This window comes from Oncorhynchus masou, chromosome 19, assembly GCF_036934945.1.
Source record: "Oncorhynchus masou masou isolate Uvic2021 chromosome 19, UVic_Omas_1.1, whole genome shotgun sequence".
Lineage (NCBI taxonomy): Eukaryota > Metazoa > Chordata > Actinopteri > Salmoniformes > Salmonidae > Oncorhynchus > Oncorhynchus masou.
The window spans coordinates 13,825,826-13,847,982 of record NC_088230.1 but is presented as its reverse complement, the minus strand read 5'-3'; the positions used below and the strand labels follow the sequence as shown (position 1 = coordinate 13,847,982).

The following is a 22,157-nucleotide window of genomic DNA, read 5'->3' as shown; positions in this document are numbered from 1 at the left end:
AATTTGTTTTGGGTCACACTGTGGGATTAGATCCAATGTCCTGGGTGGTGGTCTGAACAAAGTTTCCGGCTTCGGCAAAGTTGTATTCCTGGTCGTAACTCTGGTAAGTTGATATAGCTCTTTGAGCCAATAGTTCTTCCCGGCTGTATGTAATAACATTTAAGATTTTCTGGGCTAACAATGTCAGAAATAATACAATAAAATATATTGAAAAATACTGCATAGTTTCCTAAGGGCTCAAAGTGAGGCAACCATCTTTGTCAGCGCTATCTTGCTGCTCACATTGCCCCCAAGCACAGATATAGGGTGGATTTTAAGACCGATTTGATGGACTGTTCAATTATTTCCATTGGGGTCAGGAAACTCAATCAAGCGCAGCTGAAGTATTTTTTTTTAGGGGGGGGGGACACTTTGAACCCAGGTCATTTTTACATGCTAGGGGTTAAGGTAAAGATTAGTTGGGGAAAGCAGATCCTACTTATGCAGTGAACGGCAACGTCTGTTTGGTACCCGGTTTCCATAATTGTAATCAATGATCGAAGACATGTTTTGAATGACTTAATGGTGCCAATCATGTTGCTTTTTATGACCCTTTTTTAATTGCAACATGAGGGAGTTACAAATTATCTGTGTCACTCCCCGGAATTAATGATTGAGCGATTAGAGAGCTGGTCTTCTTTAGATCAGTTGACAGAGCATGGCGCTTGCAATGCCAGGGTAGTGGGTTTGATTCCCGGGACCACCCGTACGTAATGTGTATGACTCTTAGTCTCTTTTTGGGGGGCCCTGCCCATTCTACATTTGGTTTAGATATTCAATCTCCATCATAAGTTGATTTAACTCGTCAAATGCTTGAAAACTAGTTGAATCAAGTGTTGGAGTGAACCAAATGTGGAATGGCCGGGTGGGGGGTGGGGGGGGGGTTTGTCTAACGACAAAGCTGGGAAACACTGGGGACGTAGAATTGTAGAGGTCACTAGTGTCTTGGAGGGTTTAAGCAGAGGTTAGAACCATTCCAATTCCACAACATACTGGCTTTGTCCCAAATTGTACCCTCTTCCCTAATTTAGAATGTGCTATTCAGAATGTGGTTAAATCTTGTATAAGTTCCCAATGAAAATTAGCTTCATGAGTACTACATAATATAACATACAATATGGGAATGAGGTAGATAGATGGGCTGTATACAGATGGGCTATGAACAGGTGCAGTGAGCTGTTCTGACAGCTAATGAGGGAGATGGGGAATCTCCAGCAGTTCGTTTTTTTTGCAGTTTGTTCCAGTCAGTGGCAGCGGAGAACTGGAAGGAAAGGCGACCAAAGGAGGAATTGGCTTTGGGGGTGACTAGTGAGATATACCTGCTGGAGGGTGTGCTATGAGTGGGTGCTACGAGTGGGTGCTGCTATGGTGACCAGCGAGCTGAGATAGGGCGGGGCTTTACCTAGCAGAGACTTATAGATAACCTGAAGCCAGTGGGTTTGGCTACGAGTATGAAGCGAGGGCCAGCCAACGAGTGTACAGGTCGCAGTGGTGGGTAGTATATGGGACTTTGGTGACAAAACGGATGGCACTGTGATAGACTACATCCAGTTTGCTGAGTAGAGAGTTGGAGGCTATCTTATAGATGACATTGCCGATTTAGAGCTTTAATCTACATGTCATTCACATCTGTTCTAATATATTTCTTTGCGGTTTGTGATGCAGCCCTTGTCTAATACTCACAGCCATTATACAAGGTACATGTAATGCTTAAAGCTTGAATCCCTAATGGTGAAGCTGCCATGTCTGTTTGGGATGTTACAACTAAGTTATTTGCCACGCTGCTGGATGCTCCTCTCCTCCGTTTTGTGAACAGAATAAAAATGATAAAGGCCCTGGGGCAAACAGTGTCGCTGTTTCACATCGTGCAGAGTTGCTCTTTAAGAATATGAATCACTAAGTGTTAAAAAATAGGTGGGTTAACGCGGATCGCCATTTGCTGTGAGTAAAGTAATGCTCCCTATATTTTTTTTATGTATTTTTTTCTCAATAGGTGGGTAAACTCCTACGCAAAATAAACAGTGCATAAAGTGTTTATGTGTGTTCACACTGCTGCTCGCATGCAGTCCTTATACAGACTTGGGCCCAAGTCTCACCAATATATTTTTTTTTAAATCTTGGGTTTCTGTTATCCTGCTTGCACATTACAGGTGTGTAAAATTAAAATTGCTTGTAATTTGCAACATTTGCAAGACCGCTTTATCACAATGTCATGGTTCTGTGTTAAACTGAAGTAAAGGAAACACTAACATAGTGTCTAGGGAGTTGAGCCAGAACAGCTTCAATGCACCTTGGCATAGATTCTACAAGTGTCTGGAACTCTATTGGAGTGATGCGACACCATTCTTCCACGAGAAATTAAATTTGGTGTTTTGTTGATGGTGGAAAACCACTGCTCCAGAATCTCCCATAAGTGTTCAATTGGGTTGAGATTTGGTGACTGAGATGGCCATTGCATATGGTGGACATTTTTTGTTTTCATGCTCATTAAACCATTCAGTGACCACTTGTGTCCTGTGGATGGGGGCATTGTCATCCTAAAGTATGGGGGGCATAGCCATGGTAGCCGAAATATTGGCCTGGCCAGCATTTTCTACATGACCCTAAGCATGATAAATTTGATCTTGCAATGTGCATACATTTTTAAGTTTCATTGCCGTCTGTCCATTTTGAAAAGATGTCCTGGGAACTGTCCCAAAGTCATGTCTGTTTTAAGAAGGTGGTTGTGAAGATGTGAAGGGCTAGGGAACCACTTTGTATAAGCTCTCTCTGGGACCTGTCGTATCTACACGCAGACACACCTGTCACACTCGCACGCACAGACACATTTTAAATGTGCATCCAACAAATAAACGAGCACACGTTCACGTGTGCATAGACATTAAAAAATGTCAACATTTTTAACCTAAGCAATTAGAGTACAGTTGTGTACATTGATTGTGATGCCAACCACCTCCTAAGGTTGAGTTTATCTATGGATGTGAACAGGATTAAGATAAGTATTTTATACGTTTGGTCTGGCAGTCAGCGCTGCTTCCAACTCCAGACCACACGTTGCCCTCGGAGACCGGGGTTTGATCCCCAGCTCTGCCACTCTCATGTCGATCTTCACCCCAGTCTTGCAATGGGCAATTTTATACCTACAGTTGCATGCAATAAAAAGTTAGGTTGCAGTACTGCGCAAATAATCACTGCAATGCGTCTTCTAGTGATGGCTTGTCACAACCACCAAACCTGTTGTAAAAACTGTTTTAGTGCCCGCAACTTTACCATAATTTACCGATTTTTAATGGCTTTAGGGCTTCCCTCCAGCTGTTTACCCTCTGCCAGACAGTTCAACTGATAAGAAACCTGTGAGCACTAAGAAAGAAGAACCACTTTTCTCTGTCCTTTCAGCCTGGATTTTGTTTTTTACCAATGATTGTGACTAAATGTTAAGTTTATCCCATTTTTGTTGAAGTAGCCTATCATTTGCATAAATAGACTTGGGCTACTATGTTTTAGTGCAACTATTATTCGGATGCTACCGATGCACCTTACGTGGGAACTAACAATGGTCTTAATGCTATCAAGATACTAGAAAACCATTTGAACAAATCCACATTATTGTATTGAAGTAGGAGTGGACTTTGAGTAGATTCCTTGTCACATGTCATCCTTGGGCGGGGAACACCCAGTCATAGGTCGGCTGTCACAAGAGACTAAATAAATATTTGTTAATGATCAACTTGTTTCTTTTTTTTCTTTTTCTTTTTACACTTTTAATGTGAGTTGTTTTTTTCCATGTGTTTTGTTGGACCCTTTTGTATTCCATCAGGTAAATTACACTTTAAAAAAAAAGATACTACCTAGAACCTAAACCGGTTCTTCGGTTCCCATAGGTTCTTCGGTTCCCATTTGGTTTCTGGTAGAACGCTTTCCACAGAGGGTTGTACCTGGAACCAAAAATGGGTTCTCCTATGGGAACCCATTGTGAGTGTCGCAACGCGCATGCCCCACCCACCTGAACTCTCCCTTTAAGCCACCTATTTCCTGTCTTTGAGGGGAGCAAAATCCACTTATCAGTTTAATTTGACTTGGCGACACTTTCCCACTTTTGCTTGTGCCTTTCGGTTTTCCCTGTTAACATAACGACTGCGAACACATTTGTAATGACATGGGTGGACTTAGTGATTTGGAGGCCTCAGGCAGAGGGCATATCAATCACAGAAGTATTCATACCCCTGAGTCAAAGCATGTTAGAATCACCTTTTGACAGCCATTACAGCAGTGAGGCTTTCTGGGTAAGCCTGAAAGCGCTTCGCACACCTGGATTGTACAATAACATGATGCAGCCACCACTATGCTTGAAAATATTGGGTGTTACTCAATGTATTGAATTTGCAGTATTACTTTAGTGCCTTGTTGCAAACAGAATGCATGTTTTGGAATATTTTTTTATTTTGTACAGGCTTCCTTTTCACTCTGTCATTTAGGTTTGTATTGTGGAGTAACTACAATGTTGATCCATCCTCAGTTCTCTCCTATCACAGCCATTAAACTCTGTTTTAAAGTCACCATTGGCCTCGTGGTGAAGTCCCTGAGTGGTTTCCTTCTTCTCCGGCAATGGAGTTAAGATGCTTGTATCTTTGTAGTGACACACCAAGTGTAATTAATAACTTTACCTTGCTCAAAGGTATATTCAATGTCTGCTTTTTTTATTTTATGTTTACCCATCTACCAATAGGTGCCCTTCTTTGCAAGGCATTGGAAAACCTCAGAATCAACCAGTGTTTTGAAATTCACTGCTCGACTGCGGGATCTTAGAGATAATTGGATATCTGGGGTACAGAGGTCATTCAAGAGTCCATGCAACTTATTATGTGACTTGTTAAGCCTAATTTCTATTTAGGTTTACCATAGCAAAGGAGTTTAATACTTATTGACTCAAGACATTTCAGCTTTTTCATTTAACATTATAAAAAAACATTATTCCACTTTGACATTATGGGTTTGTGTGTGTGTGTGTGTGTAGGCCAGTGACCGTCTCAATTTAATCAATTTTAAATCCAGTCTGTGGAAGTGGTGTGAATGAAGGTGGTGGTTTGACCTAATTTCACTTTTTTGAAGCCCTTTTTTGTTGTCAATGTGGCCTTACTAATCTGGCAGTGGTGGAAACATCGGTCCAAAGAGGACCGGTTCAAGAAAGGGTTAACAAAATCCTACCTCAATACAGAGCACTTCACTTACAAACCGAAGATGCTTTCCAAAATCACCTAATTAAATGGTCTTTTGTGGCTAATCTTGGCTTTGGCTCGCTGCACCGGGAATCACTCATAAATTCTTCATTTAAGCTGTTCTTGGTCTTTATCTCAATGTTCTGTCCTTTGTTCTATGTACTCCTTATTTCTTTGTCCGTTCCTTTATCCATTCTCTTTTTTTCCCCTCATGCGTAATAGCCTCGGTCCTTTGACTTGCGCCGGTAAAAAAGAATGCTTTCGGGTATTCCCGGAGTGTCCCCGCCCCTCTGACTCCACTTGGCCCCAAACCTCTGGATGGTTCCAATTTCTTATACAGTACCATTCAAATGTTTGGACACTTACTCATTCAAGGGTTTTACTTTTTTATTTTTACAATTTTCTATGAAATAACGTGTTAAACAAATCAAAATATATTTTAGATTCTTCAAAGTAGCCACCCTTTGCCTTGATTGCAGCTTTGCACACTCTTGGCATTCTCTCAAACCGCTTCATGAGGTAGTCACCTGAAACGAATTTCAATTTGTGACATTTCTTTCCTCAATGCGTTTGAGCCAATCAGTTGGGTTGAGACAAGGTAGGGTTGGTATAAAGAAGATGGCCCTATTTAGTAAAAGATCAAGTCCATATTAATGCAAGAACAGCTCAAATAAGCAAGCCAAACAACAGTCCATTACTTTAAGACATAAAGGTTAGTCAATCCGGAAAATGCTGACTTGCTGCAAAGAAACCACTAAAGGACACCAATAAGAAAAGACTTGCATGAGCCAAGAAACATGATCAATGGACATTAGACTGGAAATCCTGTCCTTTTGGTCTGATGAGTCCAAATTTGAAATGTTTGGTTCCATCCGCTGTCTTTATGAGACGCAGAGGAGGTGAACGGATTATCTCTGCATGTGTGGTTCCCACAGTGAAGCATGGAGGTATGAGTGTGTGGGGGTGCTTTGCTGGTGACACAGTCAGTGATGTTTTTAGAATTCAAGACACACAACTGACATGGCTACCGTAGCAATATGCCTCCCCATCTGGTTTACGCTTAGTCCCACTATCATTTGTTTTTCAATAGGACAATAACCCAACACACCTCCAGGCTGTGTAAGGGCTATTTGACCAAGGAGAGTGATTGAGTGCTACATCAAATGACCTGGCCTTCACAATCACCCGACCTCAACCCAATTGAGATGGTTTTGGATGAGTTGGACCACAGAGTGAAGGAAAAGCAGCCAACAAGTGCTCAGCATATGTGGGAACTCTTGAAAGACTGTTGGAAAAGCATTCTAGGTGACAACCTCATGAAGCTGTTTGAGAGAATGTGCAAAGCTGTCAAGGCCAAGGGTGGCTACTTTGAAGAATCTCAAATATAATATATTTTGATTTAACACTTTTTTTTAAATACATGATTCCATATGTGTTCACAGTTTTGATGTCTTTGCTATTATTCTACAATGCTGAAAATGGTACAAACAACAACTCTTGAATGAGTAGGTGTCCAAACTTTTGACTGGTACTATTTATGTTACTAGTATTTTTGTATTATGCCCAGCTCACGAGGCCCCTTGATGTGAGGCCAGTAATGAGCTGGTAATGAGCTCAATGGAATACATTGGTGTGCTTCGTCTGGAATTGAAAGCACTGTCTCAACACTTGTATCACAAGAAATAACTTGATATTGGTGGGTGTATTTTTATTTATTTTTATTTTTTTACAATTGCAGAAAAAAAAAAATTAGTACAGTTGAAATGTTTACAAATTGTGCGTTGAATGAAAGCAACTTCTGAAAAGGAACACTTAGATTATAGTGATGTAAGTATGTATAGGTGGGTGTAATCTAGAGCCAAGCGTTTAGATCTGCAATCGTATCAGTATCCCTTTATTGACACCTGTTGAATTATGCAAGTGAACAACGGAAATGAATAATTGAGGCAGTCTAGACGGCGCAGGTAGGCCTGGACCAAGCACGGTTTGGTGGCTGCAGCCCTGTCCATCCGCTTTATATTAATGTGTGCAAATCCAGCATATGAAAATGAGGCACAGTTTTCTTGATTTTTATCAAAGTATAAAAACTAATATACTACAAATGTATGAGTGCCTTTATACGAAACTTGCATTTTATAATAAATGTAATACCTGAATTCTCACCATTACCTGAACTCCCATTATTTGTCTGCCAGTATATTGTTTTAAGTGCTGTAATTCAGTCGATATCTGATTAGATTAAAAACATTTAACGGCTTGGAGTATTTTAATCCATTGTCCAATTGTTGCTTTTAAACCTTTTTTCACAAATGAGTGTTGCTATAGTAAAGCCAGCCCCAAATGTCTTGCAGATTTTAGTATGCAGAGTAAATCTACGTATGAGATTCCTTATGTAATAGTGCTATATAAAATATTGTATTATTACCTTAAAGCAGGGTTCCCCAACTAGTAGAGATTAACTGAGCTGGGATTGGGTCACTAATAAATCCTTGTCTCGATGCAGCATTTTAACGCTGTGAAAGGATCCAGGAACCCAAATTATTTGGGTGGATCCCTTCCTCCTTTATGAAACCAGCTTTGTTTCCAGAAGGGATCAAAATTGTCAATCAATGTTAGACCCACAGCTGCAATAGTCTCGTAGCCAGTTATGGAGGGCTAAACGTCTGCTTAAGTGTTCAATGCCGTGATTTAGGGAGGGCACAGGGCCAGATATTATGGGGCGGTAGTCGGTGACAAGCAGAGACCCAATCAGTTTTTTTTAAATCCATATTTATTTATTTATTTAAACAAGGCAAGTTAGTGAGAACAAATTCTTGTTTACAATGACGGCCGACCCCGGCCAAACCCGGATGACGCTGGGCCAATTGGGAGTCCCATAGGGTGGCGCACAATCATGGCCGGATGTGTTGAAGCCTGGAATCGAACCAGGGACGGTAGTGACGCCTCTTGCACTGGGATGCAGTGGTCTAAGCTGTTCTGAGCGGCCCTTCATAATGACATTGAATCCCACATGAACAATGATACTGTTTGCTGATGCGGAGAGAGGGAAAGGAGTGGAATTCAATGACCTAAGCCGCTGCTGGAGTCCGCGTAGTTGTATACAGGCAGTCCCAGCGACGAAGGCGCAGGTAGATCAGGCACCAGTGCCGCGACGCTATTCCTCATGTCAATCTGCTCAGAACGTCTAGCAGACACTCCAGTCCGCGTAGCAGCATGCTGTTGCCTTCTGTTTCCACAACTTCTAACATTGTTCCAATCAGTGCTGGTCCCATGTTATTGCTGTTCTCCGTCTACTCCACTACGCGAGGGAGAAGCAGATGGAGACGACTTCCTTGGTAGGCAAGTTCCGGTAGCACGGGCCATTGAGATAGGGACTGATGACAAGGTAGGGATACATCCATCAGGCCCGAACGGTTTGTCGCCACGAGTTGAGAACGAGAGGTCCAGTTTGCGTTTCCCTCGTAAATTAACGCAGAATTTGAATGTGCTTTCCAAGGATAGCCACCTCAAGCCTGTAATCATCCACAAGCTAACAATTCCACATTGGAACTCCAGATTATTTTCCTGAGCAAGCGCATAATAAACACTGCTTCTACAGCGCTGGAACGGTTCGTTAGCTATTCCAGGAGAAGCGGGCGCCATTGCAACCTGGCTAGCTAGTAGCAGGTGTTGACTCTCACACTTATTTTATTTCACCAGGTAGGCTAGTTGAGAACAAATTCTCATTTGCAACTGCGACCTGGCCAAGATAAAGCGCAGCAATTCCGACACAACAGAGTTACACATGGAATAAATAAAGCATACAGTCAATAATACAGTAGAACAAAAGAAAACAAAAAGTCTATATACAGTGAGTGCAAATGAGGTAAGTTAAGGAAATAAATAGGCCATGGTGGCGAAGTAATTACAATATAGCAATTAAACACTGGAATGGTAGATCGGCAGAAGATGAATGTTATAAACAAAATAAAACGTTGGAAACAAGTTCGAGGCGCAGGAGGTAGCAGAGTTCATGACGGGTCATTTTAAAGCATTTTACACCAACTGCCTTGTTCAAGATTCATTGGATTCCCATCTCCTTTATATAATATCTTTGGCAACAGCACCATGCAATGCACTAAAGAGGCAGACACCTGGCCAGACCTCGTTTCCAAAGTTTTATTTTGTTCGTAAGTTTTTGTCAAAACCTGCTAGACCCTCTGTTAAATTGCACGTTTCTCGAGGTAGGAATATCGCAAAAGATGTTAAAAGGCTCATTCGAGAGAACACTCTCCCGAGTTATGCCATCGAACAGAATTGAAATCTGAAATCATCTGTCATACATGTCAATCTAAAAATCGTATTCCTATTAACTTCCAGTGTGGTGAGAGCGACCTCGTCACAGTGCTACGTCATACCGGACGGATTTCTGCCTGCTTAAATGCCAATAACATACACATGAAATGACCCAGGGAATCGATAGAATATCAGAGATAATAACATTCAAAATGGGTTCATGTAATAGCTGATTACTCGTCAGTTATTGTGCCAAGATCACTTCCCCCTCCCTCCTTTTATCGCCTCTTCTCTTGAATTCCTTGGTCTTCATTATTACCATATCATTGCCTGAGCCACCTCACCATTACTACAGACATGACCCTTCTTTATCAATGTTTTTGGGTGTAGGCAGATAAGATACAATATGTGCATTGCAAATGGTGCGCTTATTCCCCATGTAGTGCACTACTTTTGACTGGGGCTATGGGCAAAAGTAGTGCACTATATAGTGACGAGGGTACCATTTTGGCTGCAATCTGTCACATTTCAGTTGTTAATCAAGGGCTTGGGGATTGCGATTGAGCACCTAGAATTCGTTGTTCCAAAGGTTGTTCATGGATTGTGTTGAAATCCTTTGTCTAGAGAGCAGTCCAACCTGTGACACATTCTTCTCTTTTGGGCAATGTTGTTTTCTTCCTGTCCAATTTAGTCATTTCTGGATAATATTTGGGGGACCCATTTTGGGTCCAGAGCAACCCCCAGAGACACAAGTTCTGTGTAGTCAGTGTCTCAAACCCGTGTTAGTTATCGATCTGGCAGAAAGCATTGGAATCAGATTTGTTGAGCTGACATTTTGGATATTTCCACCAATGTCAGACTGAAGAATAGGGATTCAAAATAAGAGAAACCTAAAAAATAAATCCCAGCATGCATACTATATCTACGATATGGAAGATATTGTTTTCTTAGGAAGCCTCGATCTCTTTAGGCGACACAATGCCCTGCATTGACAAGTCCACCAATCTTGCTCGATACATACTTGATAAATCATCTCCGCTGCCATAAATATTACATGAGCTGGGAATATTAGACCTGTCTGGACATCCTCGCCAGAAGTAAGAATTTCTGTTGGAATTGAATTGCTCCATCTTTTCGGATGTCTGTTGGCAATGCCCCAAGACATTAAGGTTGCACTGTGATCTTGGACCTTGTTTGACAATAGAATAGATACTTTGTCAACTTTTCTACAGAAATCAATTGCTTTCAGACAGACGCCAACCCTGTAGAACTAGGACTATTTTAAACACAGATGGTTTACTATGTGGGAGTTGAAAACAAACAGAATCCAAACCGGGAACAAAAGTGATCTATACAGTTCCGGAACAATCCCACAAAGAGCCTATGCAAAGCTTTTCCATCTGTCAATCAAACTTCTTCCAGTGTCTATTTGTTAGCTGAAAATCTTTGCCAGTGTGTAGGCTACCTGCCTCTCCCCTGCCGAATCATACAGCTGAAGTCGGAGGTTTACATACACCTTAACCAAATACATTTAAACTCAGTTTCACGATTCCTGACATTTAATCAGAGTAAAAGTGCCCTGTCTTAGGTCAGTTAGGATCACCACTTTATTTTAAGAATGTAAAATGTCAGAATTATAGTGTAGAGATTTTTATTTTAGCTTTTATTTCTTTCATCACATTCCCAGTGGGTCAGAAGTTTACGTACACTCCAATTAGTATTTGGTAGCATTGCCTTTACATTGTTTAACTTGGGTCAAACGTTTTGGGTAGCCTTCCACAAGCTTCCCACATTAAGTTGGGTGAATTTTGTACCATTCCTCCTGACAGAGCTGGTGTAACTGAGTCAGGTTTGTTGGCCTCCTTGCTTGCACACGCTTTTTCAGTTCTGCCCACAAATGTTCTATAGGATTGAGGACAGGGCTTTGATGGCCACTCCAATACCTTGACTTTTTTGTCCCAAGGGCCATTTTGCCAGATGTTGCTTCAATATATCCACATAATTTTCCATCCTCATGATGCATCTATTTTGTGAAGTGCACCAGGCTGTCCTGCAGCAAAGCACCCCCACAACATGATGGTGCCACCCCGTGCTTCACGGTTGGGATGCTGTTCTTCGGCTTGCAAACCTCCCCCTTTTACCTCCAAACATAACGATGGTCATTATGGCCAAACAGTTCTATTTTCGTTTGGAATTTGCTCCCAAGGATGAACCAGACTTGTGGTCTACAATTTTTTTCTGAGGTCTTGGCTTATTTTCTTTTTGATTTTTCCCATGATGTCAAGCAAAGAGGCACTGAGTTTGAAGGTAGGCCTAGAAATACATCCACAGGTACACCTCCAAGAGGCTAATTGACATCATTTGAGTCAATCAGAAGATTCTAAAGCCATGACATTTTCTGGAATTTTCCAAGTGTCACGCACTGGCCTTAGTATCTTGTGTTTTCTTTATTATTGTGGTTAGGTCAGGGTGTGACATGGGTGATTGTGTTTGTCTTGTCTAGGGGTTTTGTAGATTGATGGGGTTGTGTTTAGTATAGTAGGTAAGTCTATGGTTGCCTAGAGTGGTTCTCAGAAGCAGGTGTTTATCATTGTCTCTGATTGGGAACCATATTTAGGCAACCATATTCTTTGAGTATTTCGTGGGTGATTGTTCCTGTCTCTGTTTGCACCAGTTTGGACTGTTTTCGGTTTTCCACGTTTTCTTCTTTTGTATTATACGTTGTTCAAGTTTTCATCTTTATTAAAGATGTTTATAAATAACCACGCTGCGTTTTGGTCCGCCTCTCCTTCGACGGAAGAATCCCGTAACACCAAGCTTTTTAAAGGCACAGCGAACTTAACATATGTAAACTTCTGACCCACTGTAATTGTGATGCAATGAAATAATCTCTGTAAACAATTGTTGGAAAAATGACTTGTCATGCACGAAGTAGATGTCTTAACCGACTTGCCAAAACGATAGTTTGTTAACAAGAAATTTGTGGAGTGGTTGATACACTTAAGTTGGAGTCATTAAAACTTGTTTATGTAAACCTCCGCAGATGCTCGGTCACGCTTGAGCAGTATGAGTGAAATGATTGAATAACGTATGAATATAGTTATTTTTCAGCAACATGGTCTAGTTTGGGTGTACAGTGCCTTTAGAAAGTATTTATACCCCTTGTATTTTTCCACATTTTGTTACAGCTTGAATTCCAAATGGATAAAATGTGTATTTTTGCTAATTGATTGAAAATTAAATGTGGAAAGTATTCAAACCCCTGAGTCTACGTATTAGAATCACCTTTGGCAGCCTTACCTACTTACGTTATTTGCACATGCTGTGTACAGATTTCTGTTCGTTTATCCCATGTGTAACTCTGTGTTTTTGTCACACTGCTCTGCTTTATCTTGGCCAGGTTGCAGTTGTAAATGAGAACTTGTTCTCAACTGGCCTACCTGATTAAAAAAAATCTAAAATAAATACAGCTGTGAGTCTTTCTGAGTAAGTCTCTAAGCGCTTTACACACCTGGATTGTGCAGTCTTTTAAAAGTTATTCAAGCTCATGTTGGTTGTAAATGGCTATTTTCAAGTCTTGCCATAGCTTTTAAGTCAAAACTGTAACTAGGCTACTCAGGAACATTCAATGTCCTCTTGGTGAGCAACTCCAGTGTATATTTGTACATGTGTTTTAGGTTATTGTCCTGATGAAAGGTGAATTTGTGTCCCAGTGTCTGTTAGAAAGCAGACAACCAAGTTTTCCTCCTAGAATTTTGCCTCTGCTTAGCTCAATCAGTTTTTTTTGTAAAAAATAAATAACTCCCCAGTCCTTACTTATTTACAAGCATATCCATATCATGATGCAGCCACCACTATGCTAGAAAATATGAGGAGTGGTACTCAGTAATGTTTTATTGGATTTGGCCCAAACGTAACATGTTACAAACAGGATGCATGTTTTGGAATATTTGTATTCTGTACAGGCTTCCTTTTCACTCTGTCAATTAGGTTTGTTTTCTCCTTAGGATGGATCAACATTATTGTATTTACTCCACAATACAATCACAGCCATTAAACTAACTGTTTTTAAGTTGCTTTGGACTCATGGTGAAATCCTGAGTGGTTTTCTTCTGTTAAGGCAACTGAGTTAGGAAAGACGCTTGTATCTTTGTAGTGAATGGGTGTAATGATGCACCATCCAAAGTGTAATTTAATAACCTCACCATGCTCAAAGGGATATTCAATGTCTGCTTTTTTTGTTTTTGTTTTACCCATCAACCAATCGGTGCCTTTCTTTGCGAGGCATTGGAGAAAATCGCCATGGTCTTTGGTTGAATCTGTGTTTTGAAATTCACTGCTCGACTGAAGGACCTTACACTTATCTGTATGTGTGGGGTATAGAGATGAGGTAGTCATTCAAAAATCATATTAAACACTAGTATTGCACACTGAGTCCATGCAACCTATTTGACTTGTGAAGCACATTTTTATTCCTGAATTTATTTAGGCTTGCCATAACAAGGGGGTTGCATATTTGACACTACAGTTTTTAATTAATATATAATGGTTTCAAAAAACAATTCCACTTTTACATCATGGGGTGTGTAGACCAGTGACCACAAAAATCTAAATTTAATCCATTTTAAATTGCTAAAACACAACAATGTGTAAAAAGTCAAGGGGTGTGAACTTTCTAGAAAGATGTCGACTTTGCTAATGCACACATTCCCCTCCAATTGCTCACTGCAGTTTACAAACCTGATCAATTGGAAGATGCACAATGCTGGCGGCTACAAATGGTGGCTTTCATGTTCCTAAGAGCCTTTGCCAAAAGGAGTTCTGTACACAAACACACTCTGCAGTCTCACTTAGGACACAATGAGGAATGACAGTGTCTTGGCTCTGTGGTGAAATTTCCCGTAGGTACCGATCTAGGATCATCTTTGCTCCCCCAATCCTTACCATTCGTGGGGGAAATGCCAAACCGACCCAAGATCAGCGTCTAGGGACAACTTTTTACCCTACACCTTCAACTTACATGACTGCTGCTGTTACTTGATCTATGGTCTTGGAGACATGAAAGTGATGAGTTCCAAACCCAAGCTGAACTCATCAGCTAGCCTCTCTCTGCCTGCCTTCTCACGATTGTTTTCCTAAATCAGCCGAGAAGGCGGCTCTGATCCCGCCGCTAGAACATTTCCAGACTTTTGCGTCCCTAACAGCACCCTATTCCATATTTAGTTCACTACTTTTGACCACGGCCCATAAAGTAGTGCACTACGTAAGGAATAGGGTGCCATTTGGGATGCAGACATCCTCTCCCTGATTTAAACTAGAGCCTTGTAGGGAACAGGCCCCAGAGGCCTCCCGAATAAAATGTTCCCCCTCAATTTCATCCCACGACTTGGTAGGTCTGTGGTCTGTTTCTGCTCCTTCATTTGGTGCCAGCGCTGGACCGTTGACCATATGACCGGGTCCCCACTCCTTACATAATGTCTCCCAAATGACAGGACCTTGGTCAAAAGTAGTGCACTATATAGGGAATAGTGTCATTTGGGAAGCAGACAATATTCCTTGCTGCTGCTTTTTTCTTCTCCCAGCGGTTACCAGAACCAGCCTGTAAAGCCCATATGGTTGCATCGTTTTTGGTGAGAGAGAGGGGGGGTGCTTTGAACGGGCCTAATCTTAGCAAAAACAAAGTCTTTGACCTGTTAGGCCAATTCTTTGGGTTTGACCCAAGTATGTTCATCACCCATAGGCCTCTTGTCAAAAGTAGTGCATTATATAGGGTGCATTTGGAACAGACCCCATATATTATCAACTAATAAAACAAGGTGTCTTGATTTGATCTTGCCTGACTTCTGAGTACTCTTTCTCTCTCCCTGTGCGCAGCTGGATCTGAGTCGGCCCCTGGAGGAGCAGGGCCCTCTGGATGTCATCATCCACAAGCTGGCGGACCTCATTCTGGCGGACCAGAATGACACGCAGGCCCTGCTATTGGTGCAGAGTGTCCAGGTAAGCCAATCGGCACTGCTAAAACATTGTAAGGGTTGATCACATGCTCTTCACCTAATGGGGGAGGTTGTTCTTTGACAGGTGCAGCCACTTCTTTGAGGGCTAAGGGTCTGAAGTTACTGTAGGATGTTTTTCTTTGAGGGGTATGTCTTTGGTGATTCTATCCTGTAATTTTGCTCTGAGATTTTGGTGAACGTTTGTGGCGTTCCTGGATATAAATGTCATAATGAAATATGATTTTTATTTTATTGATTATCTGCAGGAGCTCTCCTAAACATGACTTAATCCAGTCTTATTCAACAACAGGTAACTGCCAAAGTAATGGAAACCCTTGAGCAAATGAGGAATAAAAAGTATATTGAAAGCCTGTGCTTCCACGTAGTGTGGTTCCTGAGTTAATTTAGCAATTAACATCCCATCATGCTTCAGGTCATAAATAAATAAAAAGGCTGGACAGGCCATTTATTCTGGCCATCATTTTGGATACCATGGCTATGCCAATGCACCCATCCACAGTGCACGAGTGGTCACTGTATGGGTTGATGTGCATGAAAACAATGTTGGTCACCAGAGCGCAACCCAATTTATGGGAGTTTCTGGAGCGTCACCTGAGACGGCCTTTTCCACCACCAGAACACATCCCTCCAATAGAGCTCCAGACACTTGTAGGATCTATTCCAAAGTGCATTGAAGCTGTTCTGGCTCGTGGTGGCCCAATGCCCAATGAAGAAAATGTTGGTGTTCTCTTTATTTTGGCAGTTACCTTTTATATTCTTACAGGGGCCAGATTTGAGAGGTTATTTACAGGGGTACAGATATTTTCTACATGTGATTTACAACGGGTGAAAGTAGATTTTTGAATTTTTCCTCGTATAGAACCTCTTATGTATGAAATGTTTTTTTTTAATGGCATAATGGTAAATATGAGTAATTTAACTGTAAAATATATTACCTTTTTAATGTGGCATGAACATGTATTCATCTGATTTGTCAAACAAATCACTTCAAAAAGTAGGCTACCTGCGCATGTTAGTCCAATCTAAAATAATTCCAGCATCTAAAACAGTGCACTGTGCACCCTCTATTTGATGAATGGAAAGACCATCTATTAAAATACCAAAAAGTTGAATGGCATTATGAAACTGTCATTAGGCACACCTGAATTGATTGATTGCATCCATCGTTTTTCTCTGCAAAGTATGAGGTCTTGAGGAATCAATAAATGTCAGATTTTTGGATATTGGTTAGGCTACAATTAGGCTGTGGAAATGTTAGCTGAGGTGAGTGCTGCTCATGATCATCTTGACTAGTTGTCTCATTTATTAGCACTGATCAGATCCTTTTGCCATCATGTTATGTAGCTTAACAAGTGAAATATTTAGCTTCACTCACAGTAGCTTAGGCCTACTCCCAACCAAAAGCCTGTGACCTGTCTAATCAATGTAATTTTGTTTCAGTGACTCTGTCTGTATATTTCTCTGTCTGGGCAAATGCATGTAGGTGGTATAGCTCATCTATCAGAAACAAAATCAAGTGTAGGCCTATTATTTTACTCAATAGTGTGTAGACCGCTCCAAAAGCCCACGTAAGGTTGTGAAATATGAACATGAGTCGAATGCTTTTGAAAATATAGAATAGATTTGGTTTTATTTTCTTTCGGTATCATGATGAAGATACTCAATGTGCGACCCTATGCCTGCTCACTAGCAAAGCAGGGTGAAGGTAGGAAAGAGATGAACGTGCATCAAAAGCTGATCACCGAAGTATGTCTTGTCTGTTTTAATGAACAAAATAACTATTGATTTCTATACAGGCTGCACAGACAAGCAACATAATTCAACTCAAAATATACCTCTCTCTTCTTTTGAAAATAGGACCTGCCTAAATAAATTTAAGAATGGAAATATTTTTGATGATGTGTATTCTCTATGGACTTATTAAAATGGACGGCCACCCACATCTGCACACTACAACTACCACTTGTTTCCGGCATGCCGGCAAGCTCGCGGGAGGTATAAAAGGTGTATGCAGGCAAGAATGTGGTAAAAATGGGCCTGTTTGTAAGCGGGTCATACATTGCCAAAAAATGTACAAGCGAAATACCGTAAATCCTATGTGAAAGCAGTATTCGGTTAGTATTGTGGAGTAACTACAATGTTGTTGATCTATCTTCAGTTTTCTTCCATCATAGCCATTAAACTCTTAACTTTTTCTAAATCACCATTGGCCTCATGGTGAAATCCCTGAGTGGTTTCTTTCCTCTCCAGCAACTGTGTTAGGAATTATACCTTTTTTTTGTGACTGTATTGATACACCATCCAAAGCTTAATTAATAACTTCACCATGCTCACAGGGATATTCAGTGTCTGCTTTTACATTTTTACATATCAACCAATCTGTGACCTTGGCGAGACACTGCAATACCGCCCTGGTCTTTTGTTTGAATCATCTATTTTTGAAATAAACTACTTGACTTGGGGATCTTACAGATACAGTATGTTTGTGGTACAAAGCCGGGGTAGTCAATTAAAAAAATTGTATTGCACGCAGAATGAGTCCATACAACTTATGTGATTTGGACACCTTTACTCCTGATTTTTTTTTTAGGCTTGCCATAACAAAATGGGTTGAATACTTATTGACTTGAGTCATTTGTGTAAAGATTTCAACAAAATAATTCCACTTTGACATTATGGGGTGTTGTGTATAGATCGCTGCCACAAAATATTTCTGACGGCACTGTAGGCATACTTTGGAGTAAACATTTAATTGGCAACGTTTTTGGTGAAAGCCTTAGCATGCCAAAAGTAATTTCTAACTGCCACACACACAGGTATTACGACTTCAAAGTTGCAGGAAATACGAATAACTGATGCATTCTTTTAAATTTAACTAATATCTCATAATTGATTAACTACACTACCGCTGTCTGAGCTGCTCCACGGGACAACCAGCGCTTGCTTGCTACCCGACAGACAATATTCTGCTCAAACTAGGTGAATGTTGATCGGCCATTTTCTCCATTCCATCAGACTTGGCTGTCATTTAGTCTTTGGGGGGGGGGGTGCCTCTGCTAAGGATTTCTGAGATAGTTTAGGTTTTATATTTTTTTTAAATTGCCTTTTTTTCCTCCAATTCAAGCGCTGGGTGTAGGGAATTTGAGCATTTCGTTTGAGATCAAATCCTAGGAGAAAATAACACTTATATAAAAAGCAGTCTCCAATCATGTCAATTGTTTTATCCCTCCAAGCATTTTTGCTAGATATGTATTGGCTTGCTTGAGATGGCCATTACGGAGAAAAGCAACTATCTCCTCCCTAAGCTCACTTACTCTCTTGAAAGCATTACCCTTGCTTAGCGACCTAATGTCATTATGTAAAAGTTGATCACGATGCTCAGCAGACATGTCTTTCAGCAGACTACGAAACAACCGATGTTGGTGGAGTCGCCAGATGTTTGCAGCTGCAATTGGCTGATGTTAGCTACTCTGATTTGGCTGTAACTGGTACGTTTTGTGATATTTATTGACAGCACTTAAATTGTGGGACTACAGGAAAACAGATTATCCTATTGGAGAATATTGAACGAGGGCTCATTTTGGAACTCAACATTAGATTTTTGCAGGGATGTTTTTTGTGGATTTTTATATTAATGTTGATAATTGATCAAAGGGCCGGATCTAGCCCATGGGCCGCCAGTTGAATAGCCGTCACTCGAGGTCGACCGATTTAATCAGAATGGCCAATTTAATTAGGGACGATTTTTCAAGTTTTCATAACAATCAGTAATCGGCATTTTTGGAAGCCGATTATATTGCAATCCACGAGGAGACTGTGTACAGGCTGACCACCTGTTACGTGAGTGCAGGCTGCAAGGAGCCATGGTAAGTTGCTAGCTAGCATCAAACTTATAAAAAAACAATCAATCTTAACACAATAACTGGTTAACTAAACATGGTTGATATAACTAGTTTAATTAGCTTGTCCTATGTTGCATATAATCAATGTAGAGCCTGAAATTGTCACTTCTCTCACGTAAGCAGAATCAGGGTATATTCAGCAGCTTGGGTCGCCTGGCTCGTTGCGAACTATGTGAAGACCATTTCTTCCTAACAAAGACTGTAATTAATTTGCCAGAATTTTACATAATTATGACATAACATTGAAGGTTGTGCAATGTAATAGTAATATTTACACTTAGGGTTGGTAACCGTTCGATAAAATACGGAACGTTTCCGTATTTCACTGAAAGAATATACATTTTGATTTTGTTTTCGGATTTCACCATTAATGACCCAAGGCTCGTATTTCTGTGTGTTTTATTATATTATAATTAAGTCTATGATTTGATAGAGTAGTCTGACTGAGCGGTGGTAGGCAGCAGCAGGCTCGTAAGAATTTATTCAAACTGCACTTTCCTCCGTTTGCCAGCAGCTTTTCGCAATGCTTGAAGCACAGCGCGGTTTATGACTACAAGCCTATCAACTCCCAAGATTAGGCTGGCAATACTATAGTGCCTATAAGAACATCCAGAAGTCAAAGGTCTATGAAATAAAAAATGGTATAGAGAGAAATAGTCCTATAATAACTACAACCTAAAACTTCTTACTTGGGAATATTGAAGACTCGTGTTAAAAGGAACCACCAGCTTTCATGTTTTGAGCAAGGAACTTACACATTAGTTTTTTACATGGCACATATTGCACTTTTACTTCTCCAACACTGTTTTTGCATTATTTAAACCAAATTGAACATTTTTCATTATTTATTTGAGACTAAATTGATTTTATTTTTGTATTTATGTATTAATTTAAAATAAGTGTTCATTCACTAGTTGTAATTGTCTTTTATTACAACAAATAATAAATTACATTTACAACAATACTGAATGAACAGGGAACACTATTTTAACTTAATATAATACATAAAAGATATATCAGCCGATTTTTGAATCGGTATCAACTTTTTTTGTTCCTCCAATAATCAGTATAGTTATCGGCGTTGAAAAAATGTAATCGGTCGACCTCTAGCTGTGACGTAATCCGTAGGGGGGTTCGCAGGAGTAGGGGAAGATCAAAGGGTGGTGAATGTAGTGCATGTCGCCCATAGCATGTTGGGGTGGAGTACATCGGTGACCTCTCACATTCCTTGAGTCATCTGTCCCATACGGAGGGACCGAATAGACGGTTGCATGAGTTGTTGTGCAGAAGGTTGCTAGTTTGTCTTTCACGTGGCAGAACAGAATGCACTGTTACACTCCCTAGCATCGCAGTGAACCACATTAGCTTTCGCAACAGCTAATGGGGATCCTAATAAAATCCCAAACATTGCAAGTTCCAAATTTCGTGAGCTTTTTAGTCCGTGCACTGGTCTACTGTCCACATCTACATAAAACACATGTAATTGACTCCTGAAACTTACCCACTCCTCCAGTCCTCTTTTCTCTAGACACTATATAAACCTGGAGCTGATATATGGCATACTTTAATGCAGAATTAGTTTTCAGTTCCACATGATGAAGTCTGGTTGATTTTTAAAAGCTTGACACGTTTAATGGTCCTCAGCAAACTTGGATTTGGTTTATAGGCCTATTTTCAGCTTTATATGACTAATGACTCCCATTTAGATTCTTTAATGGTCATTAATTTGAATGTTTACCCTGGACCCCCTCATTTGTTTAAAGAGCCATTGCACTCAAATCACATTTTAGCAGATGTTTTCAGACCTCAAAAGTAGTCTGTCAGAGGGAGTCCATGTCCCAGGCCAGCTGTTTTGTAGATCCAGCTACGTGCCACAATCTAAATCTAATGGAAAAGATAACTGTGTTATTTCCAGTTTGTCTGCACTTATCTTGTTTCATTTATCTGATGACATGGGATGTGGACTGCTTTTCAGGCCTGAAAACATCTGACAACTTCTGACTGAAGTAAAATTTCCCTTTAAAGGGGCATGGTTTTTAAAGTCGATATGTCTAAGGCACAGGGATTAGAGCCGAGTTGCTTTCATACAGTGAGGTACAAGAGTATTTGGACAGTGACACAACTCCAGCATTTTGGATTTTAAATAATACAATGACTGCGGTTGAGGTGCAGACTGTCAGCTTTCTTTGAGGGTGTTTTCATCCATATTGGATGAACCGTTTAGAAATTACAGCACTTTTTGTAGAAAGTATTGGGACAAATTCATTAATGTCTAAAGTGCTCAAGTTTAGTATTTGGTTCCATATTCCTAGTACATAATGACATCAAGCTTGTGACTATAAACCTGTTGGATGCATTTGCAATTTGTTTATCACGTGGGATTACATTAATGTGGATGTTACCATGAGTGTGAATAATCCTGAATGAATCGTGAGTAATGTGTGAGAAAGTTAGAGGCACAAAGATCATACCCCCAAGACAGAAAAATGCGTAGCATATTTATGTTTAACTTTATCACTCATCTTTATTCACAATTCTTTCAGAATTACCTGTAACAACAATTACCTGGACAACAATGGCCAAAAAAATGTTTTTCTTTCAAAATGGTTCACCCGATAAGGATGAAAATGGCCTCGCATTAAAGCTGACAGTCTTCACTTTAATGTCATTGTGCTGGAGTACAGACCCAAAACAACTGTCACTGTCCAAAT

The 22,157-nt window shown here is 40.4% G+C and overlaps 1 protein-coding gene across 3 annotated transcripts in view; it reads left to right on the top strand.

Annotated features, from left to right (window-relative positions):
* itpk1a (inositol-tetrakisphosphate 1-kinase a) overlaps nt 1-22,157 on the top strand; it is a 63,892-nt gene that overhangs the window by 16,554 nt on the left and 25,181 nt on the right. For all 3 annotated transcript variants that reach the window (XM_064925024.1, XM_064925025.1, XM_064925023.1), the window contains one exon: nt 15,405-15,527. In XM_064925024.1, the coding sequence (XP_064781096.1) occupies nt 15,405-15,527 (123 nt within the window). The remainder of the gene's footprint in view (nt 1-15,404; nt 15,528-22,157) is intronic.